The sequence below is a fragment of the Arachis stenosperma genome, chromosome 5, assembly GCF_014773155.1.
Source record: "Arachis stenosperma cultivar V10309 chromosome 5, arast.V10309.gnm1.PFL2, whole genome shotgun sequence".
NCBI classification, from domain to species: Eukaryota; Viridiplantae; Streptophyta; class Magnoliopsida; order Fabales; family Fabaceae; genus Arachis; species Arachis stenosperma.
In genome coordinates, this window is record NC_080381.1 from 123,322,399 (window position 1) to 123,332,816 (window position 10,418).

Consider the following 10,418-nt stretch of genomic DNA (forward strand, 5'->3'; position numbering starts at 1 on the left):
AATAAAATAAAAAATTATTATTTTCCATAATAATTTTTTTTATATTTATATTTTAGGATTCATTTTTTTTAAAGTTTCATAAACTCATTACAGTACGATCTAATCGTACTGATATATTTTTATTTTTAATTAATCTAATTTTATTCACATAATTTAAATTTTAAATAAATATAATTTAATTTAATTTAATCGTAAATATTATTATACTTATATGATTAATTATATTTATTCAATTTTTTTAAAAAGTAACTATTTAAAATCGTTAATTTTAAATTAAAAAATTAATATACTCGTATTATTTTTAATAAACATTCTCGTATTATTTTTTTTGAATGAAATCTAAGCCACTATGGTATTTTAAATATCCCAAGGAAAGAGATAGATGGATACAATTCTTCAAACTAATAACATTAAAATGTATATATAGGTACAAAATATATGAAAAAACTAATAAATCTTACCTAAAAAATATGGTTAGAGAAATTTTTTGCATAAGATAATAAAAAATATATATATTTTGTTTATCATATTTATTTAAAAATAATAAAAGTACATTTATTTTTAAGGTTTAATTATTCCGGTGGTTCCTATAATTTTTTCGAATTTTCAATTAGATTCCTATTTTTTTTTTCAATTAAGTTTCTATACCATATCAAATTTTGTAACTAAATCCCTGCCATTACAAAAATATTAGAATTAACTGAATATTTTGTAAAATAAAATAAAATATTTATTCAAGTATTAGGTATATTCGTTTTGTTTTACATGATATTAATTTTAGCAGATGTGTATTTGATAATATTTCTCAAAAGGAAAAAATAAAAAATTATTATTCTACGTTCTAAAATGTAATTTATTTTTATTTTAAAATTTCAATACGTTAATAGTTTAATTTATCTAAATGTATAAGCTTCATATTTTTTAGAAATAGTATTAATATACGTACGGATATCTAAAAAATAATTGATACATAGAAAAAAATATTGTTTAAATTTAAACAATAGTTTAGATTTTTTTTCCTGTCAAATTTGTACTATATTACAATAAACAATATGATTTTTATTATTGTAAGAGCCCAACATTTGAGTCCAAATCTAAAAGCAAACAAATTAAACAATACAAATTTAAACCAACTTGGATTGAGCTCACTCGTCCGCTTAAGCAAGTGTTGGGAGTTCGAACTCCACCTTGTATACGTAGTAACTCATTGGCTAGCGGCAGACTCTTAAATGAAGCTCAAATCCGCAACGGATTAGTCCTTAACCTGTCGAGTTGGAGATACCGTTTGGGTAAACTAAAAAAAAAATACAAATTTAGCCCAAATAAACTTAAAATTAAAAAATAATAATAAACAATGACTTTTCTTAAACTTTTCATTTGGAGTTTTAGTGCTCCAAAACATATTAGGAGCATTGAATCAACATTCCAAACTTATCTAGGATTTAAATCTATTGCAACTTTTTAAGACAGATTTAAATCTGTCATCTGATCCAGGCCTTGGGCTGCCACTTGGATGCTTTTAAAATCAAGTTAGAGAGAGCTTTTTTTTTTTAACTCAGTGTCTCTAGTTTTCCTGTCATCTTTTTCTTTTCGGTAAGGAGTCATTTCTTTAACTTGGGCCTAGCCCACAAACGGATAGGCCCATTACAAATAGCAGTAGGTGATGCTGGAGGTTTTGTTTAGAGTTGCAGGCAGAGATAGTTGTAGCTCATCTTCAACAACGATGGCAACAACCTCAAAGGTATTGTGCAGGTTGTCATGTCGGGTGAAGCTTCTGTCTCATGCTAAGCTCCCCAAGTTACCATCATCTTCCTCTTCACTCTCTCCCTCTGCACCACGCATTACTCGCACCACTTCACGGTGAGTCTGCTCTTTCTCGCTTCTCTTTTATTTATTTATTTATTTTTATACTACCCCATATGAAAAAAAAAACCTGTCTTTTTTTTTAAGTTTCTCATCATGTACGTAAATTTTGCTCCTTTTTAACGGAATTTTTCTGGGTTTTCATTTGAGGTAATGCTTTGTTTGTGATTTGGTCAGGTTACCGGTGGAGTTGGGTAGCATTGGATCGATGATGCCGTTGCATAATGCGGTAGCTTCAGCTCGATTAGTATCAAGTTTGTGCATTACATCTCAGACTTGGTGTTTAGTTCCTCAAGGTGAGTTGGGTCTCATATCATATTAACATATTCATATGTGAGGTTGAACCTGAAGTTGTAGAAAGCACCTTTAGCTGCATATAGACCTAATTAGTGCACACTTATTATGGTGTGTTATTTTGAAATATTGGGGTTGTTTACTTTTCTCATACACCTATGGAAAATCCAAAACTTGTTATCTCTAGTTGAGTTTCTCTGTTGGTACTTGGTAACCTAGCTATGTTAAAGGTACACATATGAATTCTGCTTTGATGATTTGGATTGCTGTTAACTGTGTTTGGGAGTGTGTTAGCTTAAAGCAACACTTTCTCCCCCAACTTTGTTAGTTATGATATTAGTTAGTTGCTAGTAAGTGTACTCGGGAGTGTGTTTCTCAAAGCGGCAAGGTGGAAGAATGGAGGAGGTAAAACTGTAAAAGCGTCGAGTTATTTGAGATTGGACATTCGATTGAATTGGGAATGTATTCTCTCAGTTTGATTTGTCCGATTGACAAGCTTAAGTATGATTTTATACCATACAATATTCAATCTGAAATCTGCAAGAAAATTTGTTTTGATTGCTGATAAATTGAGCTAGAACTTTGCTTTTCTTTCATCTGATTAGGGGCAATTTAACAAATATAACTTACTATACTATTTCTGTTTGCAAATTTTACAGGTATTTCCATGCCTTTATGATGTTACCTATCTGGATTGTTGATCGACAGGTTACAGTGACACAGAGACTAGGGTTATGTTATGTTTTCCTTTTGTTGCAATTTTGAGGCTTCATCCTTTATCTTTGAGGAGAATGCAGGACAATTTGATGTTGGTGACTTCTTCGACTGATTCGGTCTATCTTCATGTATTTCTAAAATGAACTATTTGATAATATACTGTGCTGAATCCTTGGTGGGTTCTATTGCAGATGAAGGCTTTGTATTGGCCTAAATATAAACAAAACTCTGAATTTGGTGGGTTCTATTGCATTATTAAACATTGAATCTTGAGCCTGCCCACTCAGTTGGATCAAACTAATTGACAGGCTCAATCTTAAACTTAGATGGATGCTTAAATGAATCGTTTCAAGACCTCTGGTTTTGTTGCTTTGTAAATATTTGTTTCGTTTTAAAATGATAAATATACTTATAATCTTGTATAAGATAAGCTTAATGTTCATTTGTGCAAAATGTACATTAACTTAAACACATATTCTATTATGTTATAACCCTGGAACAAGAAATATCACTCTACTTTGTGAAATTACTCATCTACATTGTGATTTCAGAAGTCATTTTTCTAACTTAACTACGTTAAAGCTTGCACAATTCCATCTATGAGGTAGTTTCAACATCTTGAGTTCTCTATCTGTGATTTGAGGAAAGGAGTTGTTAAAATTTGTGTTATGCATGTGGCAGAAATTGAACTGCTAAGAAAAATGGCTTTGGCAATTGGCACGGTTCCTTATTTCATGAATCATTCAAAAGTCAAAACTACTCTTTTAAATGTCATTTTAAAAGAGTAGAAAAATTTCAGCTACCCAAAAAAAGAGAGAGAAGCTATGCATGAAGATGAAGTACACGTAGCTAAATATACAAAATTAAACGTCCTTAAAACCTTTGTGTGTACTTTAAGAATTTGCATTTCCAAGCAACATGCGTTTCTATTTTCTATAGTGGTCAATGTAGTGGGAGAACCAATTATAAATTTATTTTCTCCCCCCTTTTCTTTTCTTTCATATTTTCACGCCAGATATTAATCTTAAGCACATTGTCCTTTCGTCATTATGAGGCATCCGTTGGAATTAAGCTTGTATTCACATGCATAACTGTCACATGAACCTTTGCAATTGCATGTGCTGTTTAACACTAACGAAACTCAAAACTAGTCCCTTATTTCTAGCCATTCATTTTGCATTAATGTAACCATTGATTATTGATTATGATCTTATCTCATAATAACTATAGTAATTGTACACCACTAATATCTTGTCTTCTATCAGAAGAATTTTCAGATGATAATCTCACTCTTTTGTGCTTCTGCCATACTTATATTTTAAATGCTTTCTGCCATTCCATGTGTGTCAGAATCATTGGCGTGCCTTTTTAAATTTACAAAAAAGCTACTCACAAAAAGGGAAGAACAGAATGTCACGGGACTTAAAAATGAAAACTGCTATTTCACTTATTTTGTCATTTTGCAACATATTTTGAGTGATTGGTAATGAGGTGAAGACAAAGTGTCATTTTACTGAGTTTTGTTTTGTTTTGTTTCAACCTCTCGGTCACCATCTTATTATAAGGTGCAACAAAACCAATGCATATATCCACAGGTCTCATTCAGAAAACAGACTTGTAGATAAGGAACTTGTTCACACTTCAACTGATATCAGTAACAAGAGCATGGAGCTGAGTTTCAAGTCCTTTTCTCTTGAGAAACAAGATGAGGCTGAGGCTGAGGCAGAAGAAGGCATGGGATTTTACAAGTCTCTTCAGGTTTATTTACAATTACATGCTGTTTTTGTAATCTTTGTTTTTTTTTCTCCTTGGAACAGTTTCATGCATTGTTGAATTTTTTTTTTTTTTTTTTTTTTTTGGCAGGAGTTAAGAGAACTAAGGTCTCAGCTTCACCATGCTGCAGATTTCTGTGAAACAACATTCTTGAAAGGCACATCAAAGAAAGAGTGAGTCCTCTAAACTCAGTAACTGATGCTGCTATATATATATATGCCAATGTCAGAGTTATTCTCTGCCTTTGGATTCAGCCTTCTGGAGAATTCATACACCTTGTGGAGGTTCATGCATATGCCAAGATTTTCTGTTTCTTTCTTTAAGTTTATTTTTTTTGTTATGAATAATTCTTTTGATGGAGAATTTTCTAACACAGTGCAGCGCCTATATCAGTTCAAACTTGGTCTTAGATTCATATACCATTGTGTATAGCCACGGACAATAATACATATTAAGTTTTTTTTTTTTTTTTTTTTTTTTTTTTGTTAACAAAGAAATGAAAATATATATATATATATATATATATATATATATATATATATATATATATATATATATATATCAAACATTTTTTTGCATTTGTATAATAGGGGACCACTCACTCACAGATTCTGTTACTGTTGGAATATCCCACAAATCAATGAGCCTTTTCTTTTCTTTTCTTTAACATGTTTGCTAAACTAGTAGGGAAAATGGACTATATGAGGAAGGGTAATGAAAATTTTTATCCTCTTTAGGCCAAACACAAATATATTAACCATATCTTATTGTGGGATTTTTGAATCCCACATATTTTGCTTATAAATCTAGAACATGCTGCAAAACACTTTTAAATTTGGATTATCCAGGTAACCCTTTTAAAAAATTTCTATCTTTCTTGGTACATGCACTTTCTAAGTTTTTTTTCTATGAGAAAGTTTGTTTGGTTGCTTCACATGTTAACATGACACTGACAAATTGGAACTTGTTACATTCTTGCAGTGTTGTGGAGAACACAAAAGAATACATATGCAGGGCAGTGGTCACTGTAGTTGATCATCTTGGAAATGTTTCTGCCAATCTTGATGCCCTTATATCTCAAACAAATGCATTTTCTGATGCTGAGTTAAGAATCCAATGCCTCAAACAGGTTAGTATTCTACTTTGCACTTAGCTCAAATTATGCATAACAGTACTAATATTCTCACACCAGTTTGATATATTAATTTTAGAACTGTTTATTTTAGTTAGTAGTTTTTGTTTTGTTGCTTAATGCCTTAATTTGTGGTTTATTTGACTGCTAAGCAGTAACATAACTTATATTCAATGATGAAGAATTTCTAACCACATTATAAGCAATTAGTAGGTACCACAACTTGTGTATAAATGTTCAATTGATAAAAGAATAAACAAAATTCTAGAATATTCAACACAGTTACTAAAGATGGTGCTTTTTGACAGAGACTTCTCTCATGTGAACAATATGCTGATAAGCTTGCCCTCACCAAGATGCAATGGAGGGAGAACTTGCCAAGATTCCATTCAAGATATTTATCGACACGTAAATACTTCATGTCATCCATTGATTTTTTTTTTTCCTGATAGGCACAACAAACTTTGCAAATCAGTTACATTGAATTATCACTGTTGTTCCATCATCTTGTTTTTTCCCCCCTAATTTTATATTTTTAATTACTTTCCATGATCAGCAATCACTCTTGAGAGATCAAGCAGTGAAAAATCAAGGTACCTCTTCATTCCTCAATAAAATTGAACATATGTTTTCTGATTCTCAGAATTTTCATTATGAAAGTGAAATAACGTAAACTTTAGTTCGATAGTTGTTACATTTTTTCCCCTCATTCAATGCAGAAGACCTGAAAGTGAAGTTTCTTCAAAACTGGAAGATAAACATGTACTGGAGACACATGAAGATTTACCTCTTTTTATGTACACTCAGAAACCACTTTCATCAAAGAATATGAAGTCAACCACTACTACAGTTAGTGACCATAAAAATTTGGCCATAGGTAAGCACCTTATGCTCTTTTAATGCCCAATAAACCTTATTCAAAATAATTTTATGTTCTAATGTAACTTTCTTTTCATATTAAAGCTGCAGTAGTACCTGTTCGCGATGGTTTATCAGTATTAACCAAAGTTTCAAATCTCACATTTCATTTCCAAGTGAGTTTTGTCTTCAACACTCTAGCAGCATACTAAACCAGGTTCTCTTTCTCATAGATTTCTTAATGTGCATTGCTTGATTGTTTGTAGGGTACCCCGAAGATTGGACGTCATAGAAGATCGTTGCATGGCAGTGACATCTTATGGCTTCTACGGCGTACTAAACGAACCCTTTGAAAACTAGACTGTTAACAATGTATAGCTTCATCTTCTAGTCTTCAGCACTCTTGGTTGTTCATTTGTTTCTGGAATTGTTTCCTCATGAGCATATGTTGCAATTTAATGTTATCTGTGGTAATCAAGAACCAAACACTAAAAGCTACTATGTAGTTTAGGCACTTCTCAAATATTGTCTTACTCTTTTGTGAACTTAGGAACAAGACATTTTTATGCTTAACACAAGTTTTAAACAAATAGTCCTAAACATTATTTCCCAGAAAGCTGCTAGATTCTCATGTTTTGCTTTAGTTTTATTTCATATTTCTGACAAATGAACAAAATTATCTTATGAAATACTAAATATATACACCAGAAGCAGCACAGATCTTCCACTATCTTAAAAAAGTAAAGGAATAAAGAATTTACAAGCAGTGCAAAAAATTCAAAACCTAAGAGCCTGACTGAAATAATGTACAAGCCTGATATTTAAGAAGCATAAGACTCTATATTGGGTGTCTACATCTGCACTGTAAATGTTGTTTATTTGTGTTCTACCTTGCTCCTTCTTTGATATTAACATCAATCTCGGCCTATAGGACTTTTCATCGAAGTCAAGCTTTCAAGCTTATCCACATAGTATGCTCTCTTTGGTGTTGTTGCTAAGCTTTCATCTAAGTCTCCTGTAGTCTTTGCATGATCACTCCCTTCCTTGGATGCACTCCAACCCATGAAGTCTGAGAGAGTCATTGATGCCGTTGGTGTCCCGTCAGAATGTTGTGAGGTTCCTGCCTCTTCTTCCTCTGGATTCGGGGATCTCTCCCCACTTGCAGACAAAGAAACAGGCGAGAACCTCCTGTTGTTACTCACTGCCAATGATGGATTACGTGTCAATGAATCAGCATATAAGACATCCTCAATCCTTGACATAACTGTGTGAGCTAGGCTTTCTATTACTCTTGAGTAGCTTTCTAGAATGGCGTGTCCCACATCCTGCACATATTCGGAAAGAATCAAACTTCATTAGTACCCAAATAGTTTCTATTTCCAAGTTTCTGTTTTTAAGTTTTAATTACAAAAGTGGCATCTACAAAAGTTTGTTTTTACTACTTTCTTCACGAAATCCTGAGTACAGAAACAATTTAAGAAGCAAACCAAATATGTGCTTAGGTGGAATGTTGTTTTCACCTTGTTATATTGGATTTTGCAAATATCAAGTTGAGATTGTGGAAGTCCTGGGTAGTTCTGCTTGATTAGCAGCAATACCGTCTCCGCTCTCTCCTCAAAGAGTTCCCTTTTCCCCATGCTCACTGCTGAACTCCACTTGCTACTATCCTTGTTGTTCATCTTCCTTTTCCATATCACTATAGAAGCTTCAATCCTATTCTTCAGGTCAAGCACCTTATGTTCTGTTGACATGTCCATTGTTTGGAGGAATTGACCAGGATCAAAGAAATCCTCAGTAATGATCTTGTATGCTGATTCGCCAAGGCTTTCTCTACCATTCTGCGAAAGGAGTGAAGCAGAACATCAACTGAAATTCTTAGTTCTGACGAAGTATATGAGCCAGTTAGACTCTTTTGGTCTAATTTTATACATTACCTTAGGGAGAGATTCCATATAGTTATCAGGGATTGCCATCTCTGCTAGCACTTGCGCGTTTATTGCCATGGCTGCCTTGAGAACCTGGTTAACGGAGTCCTTTTGACACTGTATCCATTTCAAAGCTAGATCTGACAAACCTGTTGGTGGAACCTTAACTGTTGGCAGCCACCACTTGTCATTCTTCCTTTGATTGCTGGTTTTATCGTCGCCCTTCTCGTCGCTTTTATCAACATACCAGAATTCATTGTGATCTCTAAAGTTATCCAAGGTATCCTGTTCCATTGCTAAATAGTTAATTCAAAGTGATTGAAACAAAGCCATTTGAATAGTTATGCAGAAAAAAGGATCATATAGTTAGCTACTTACAATGAGCATTGCATCAAGTTTGCGCAAGGCAGGGATGTTCACGACCAAATCTGCTCTTTGTCGTGTTGTCATGATCTACATGAAGCCATAACATATTATTTTATATGAAGTATGAATCACTGAAAATAAAATCTTTACTATAAGTTAACTCAGAGTTAAACTTTATAACTAAGCTTAACATAGCCGGTCCTAAAGCTACACAAAAGAGGAGGTCGTGTTACTGTGTTAGGCTTAGGGGGTGCCCACCTCCATGGTTGTTCCATTTTTAGCTAACTGCTGTGATGGAGCGAATTCAACAATGTGATCAGTCACCGATAGAAGCCACTCAATTTCTTTTCGCCACCTGGCCTTCTTATCTGGAGACATTGGCTTCAGCTTCGATATTTCTCCGAAAACAGATGCTGCATAGCATAAAAACCACAACCGGATTATTGAAAATGGACATTTCATGAGACAACAGATCCAATTGGTAACAATAAAAATATATGTCCTTTACCAGCTAGATTTGTTATGGCATTTGACAAAGCCAATGCTGAAGAAACACCATTTCCTGCACCTGACATGTCTTCTCCTAAAAGTAACTTACCAAACCTATCCTTGATCATGTCAGCTTCTGAACAATAGAACAAAAAAGAAAGAAAACTTTATACCAGATTGATTTAACTGCAATCTAGAACCAATAACAAGCTTGACATAAAAGGTAAAGGGTAATAATGTTATATATACCAGTTGGGGGCCTGGGAGGAATCTTTGGTATTTGAACACCTGAACTTGTTGCTTGATCATTATTGAGGACACGTCCAATTGGCTTAACTTCGACTGTATTTCTTGACTCGTAGCTTCTCGAGTAAATCTTATTGTTTTCATCATCTTCGTCGCTATCCCTATCGAATAAGCCATGAATATGGCTCTTTGGGATATCAAACATCCTCCTGAAATGAAAAGATTTTGACTTCTGCATGCTGTGTGAATGACCGAAATGGCGAACCATTGTTGATTAGATTCAAAAAGTCAAAAGAAACCTTTTTCTGCTTCTTCTTCTTGATATAGCACCAATACCAAAAGTACTACTTGATCAATGAGAGATAGAACAGAAACCTTCAAACAAAATAAGATGTTGTAAACAAAACTACCTAGGGGGGGAGCCTAGACACCACAATGGACTTTCATTGAACATGTGGTGTGCATGTTTTTGATATGGTTGAAAGAAATGGGAAGTAATCTGTTGAGTTTGTTTCATGAATGAATGAAATGTGAGGTTAATACTAGCCTATTGCTTTTACCATAATTGACTCTAAAAAATAAAAACCATAGACCCTTAATCACTGAACCATTTTTTTTCTCCCTCTAATTCTCTACCATAATTGCTTTGTTCTTATCAAAGATATATACCTACCGTCTAAAATTGGAAAAATGAAATTAAATGGTACATGTTGAAGAAAAAGAAGTATATGATAAAGTGAATGAATGAATGCGGA

At 33.2% G+C, this 10,418-nt stretch overlaps 3 protein-coding genes across 6 annotated transcripts; 2 read left to right on the top strand and 1 right to left on the bottom strand.

The window, feature by feature from the left end:
• Positions 1 to 1,696: 1,696 nt before the first annotated feature.
• On the top strand, positions 1,697 to 3,252 carry LOC130979261 (uncharacterized). The gene is made up of 3 exons (XM_057902664.1): positions 1,697 to 1,860; positions 2,041 to 2,159; positions 2,817 to 3,252. Exons 1-3 carry the CDS (start codon positions 1,724 to 1,726, stop codon positions 2,834 to 2,836), a joined length of 276 nt encoding a protein of 91 aa, XP_057758647.1. The 5' UTR covers positions 1,697 to 1,723; the 3' UTR covers positions 2,837 to 3,252.
• Positions 3,253 to 3,863: 611 nt separating this feature from the next.
• LOC130979260 (probable protein ABIL5) lies at positions 3,864 to 7,740 on the top strand. 4 transcript variants are annotated; one of them, XM_057902660.1, is made up of 10 exons: positions 3,867 to 4,365; positions 4,470 to 4,632; positions 4,738 to 4,820; positions 5,629 to 5,776; positions 6,088 to 6,187; positions 6,336 to 6,372; positions 6,499 to 6,656; positions 6,743 to 6,813; positions 6,904 to 7,009; positions 7,569 to 7,740. In XM_057902660.1, the coding sequence occupies exons 1-9, from the start codon at positions 4,361 to 4,363 to the stop codon at positions 6,988 to 6,990; spliced, it is 852 nt and encodes a 283-aa protein (XP_057758643.1). In that variant the 5' UTR covers positions 3,867 to 4,360; the 3' UTR covers positions 6,991 to 7,009; positions 7,569 to 7,740. The 4 variants fall into 4 exon arrangements, with proteins under 4 accessions (XP_057758645.1, XP_057758644.1, XP_057758643.1 ...); XM_057902662.1 differs by lacking the exon at positions 7,569 to 7,740 and having other exon boundaries at positions 3,864 to 4,365; positions 6,749 to 6,813; positions 6,904 to 7,358; XM_057902661.1 differs by lacking the exon at positions 7,569 to 7,740 and having other exon boundaries at positions 3,865 to 4,365; positions 6,502 to 6,656; positions 6,904 to 7,358.
• On the bottom strand, positions 7,373 to 10,418 carry LOC130979259 (rop guanine nucleotide exchange factor 9). The gene is made up of 7 exons (XM_057902659.1): positions 9,667 to 10,418; positions 9,437 to 9,553; positions 9,187 to 9,341; positions 8,941 to 9,015; positions 8,572 to 8,847; positions 8,158 to 8,475; positions 7,373 to 7,962 (listed from the first exon to the last, which is right to left on the bottom strand). Exons 1-7 carry the CDS (start codon positions 9,929 to 9,931, stop codon positions 7,552 to 7,554), a joined length of 1,617 nt encoding a protein of 538 aa, XP_057758642.1. The 5' UTR covers positions 9,932 to 10,418; the 3' UTR covers positions 7,373 to 7,551.

Coding starts and splice junctions, on each gene's coding strand:
- LOC130979260 (XM_057902660.1), top strand. Junction 6,188..6,335: donor TTCAAGATATTTATCGACAC/GTAAATACTTCA, acceptor TTCCATGATCAG/CAATCACTCTTGAGAGATCA. Junction 6,373..6,498: donor TCAAGCAGTGAAAAATCAAG/GTACCTCTTCAT, acceptor CATTCAATGCAG/AAGACCTGAAAGTGAAGTTT.
- LOC130979261 (XM_057902664.1), top strand. CDS start 1,724: ATGGCAACAACCTCAAAGGTATTGTGCAGGTTGTCATGTCGGGTGAAG. Junction 1,861..2,040: donor ATTACTCGCACCACTTCACG/GTGAGTCTGCTC, acceptor TGATTTGGTCAG/GTTACCGGTGGAGTTGGGTA. Junction 2,160..2,816: donor TTGGTGTTTAGTTCCTCAAG/GTGAGTTGGGTC, acceptor CAAATTTTACAG/GTATTTCCATGCCTTTATGA.
- LOC130979259 (XM_057902659.1), bottom strand. CDS start 9,931: ATGGTTCGCCATTTCGGTCATTCACACAGCATGCAGAAGTCAAAATCT. Junction 9,016..9,186: donor AAAATGGAACAACCATGGAG/GTGGGCACCCCC, acceptor GGCTTCATGTAG/ATCATGACAACACGACAAAG. Junction 8,476..8,571: donor ATATGGAATCTCTCCCTAAG/GTAATGTATAAA, acceptor CTCCTTTCGCAG/AATGGTAGAGAAAGCCTTGG.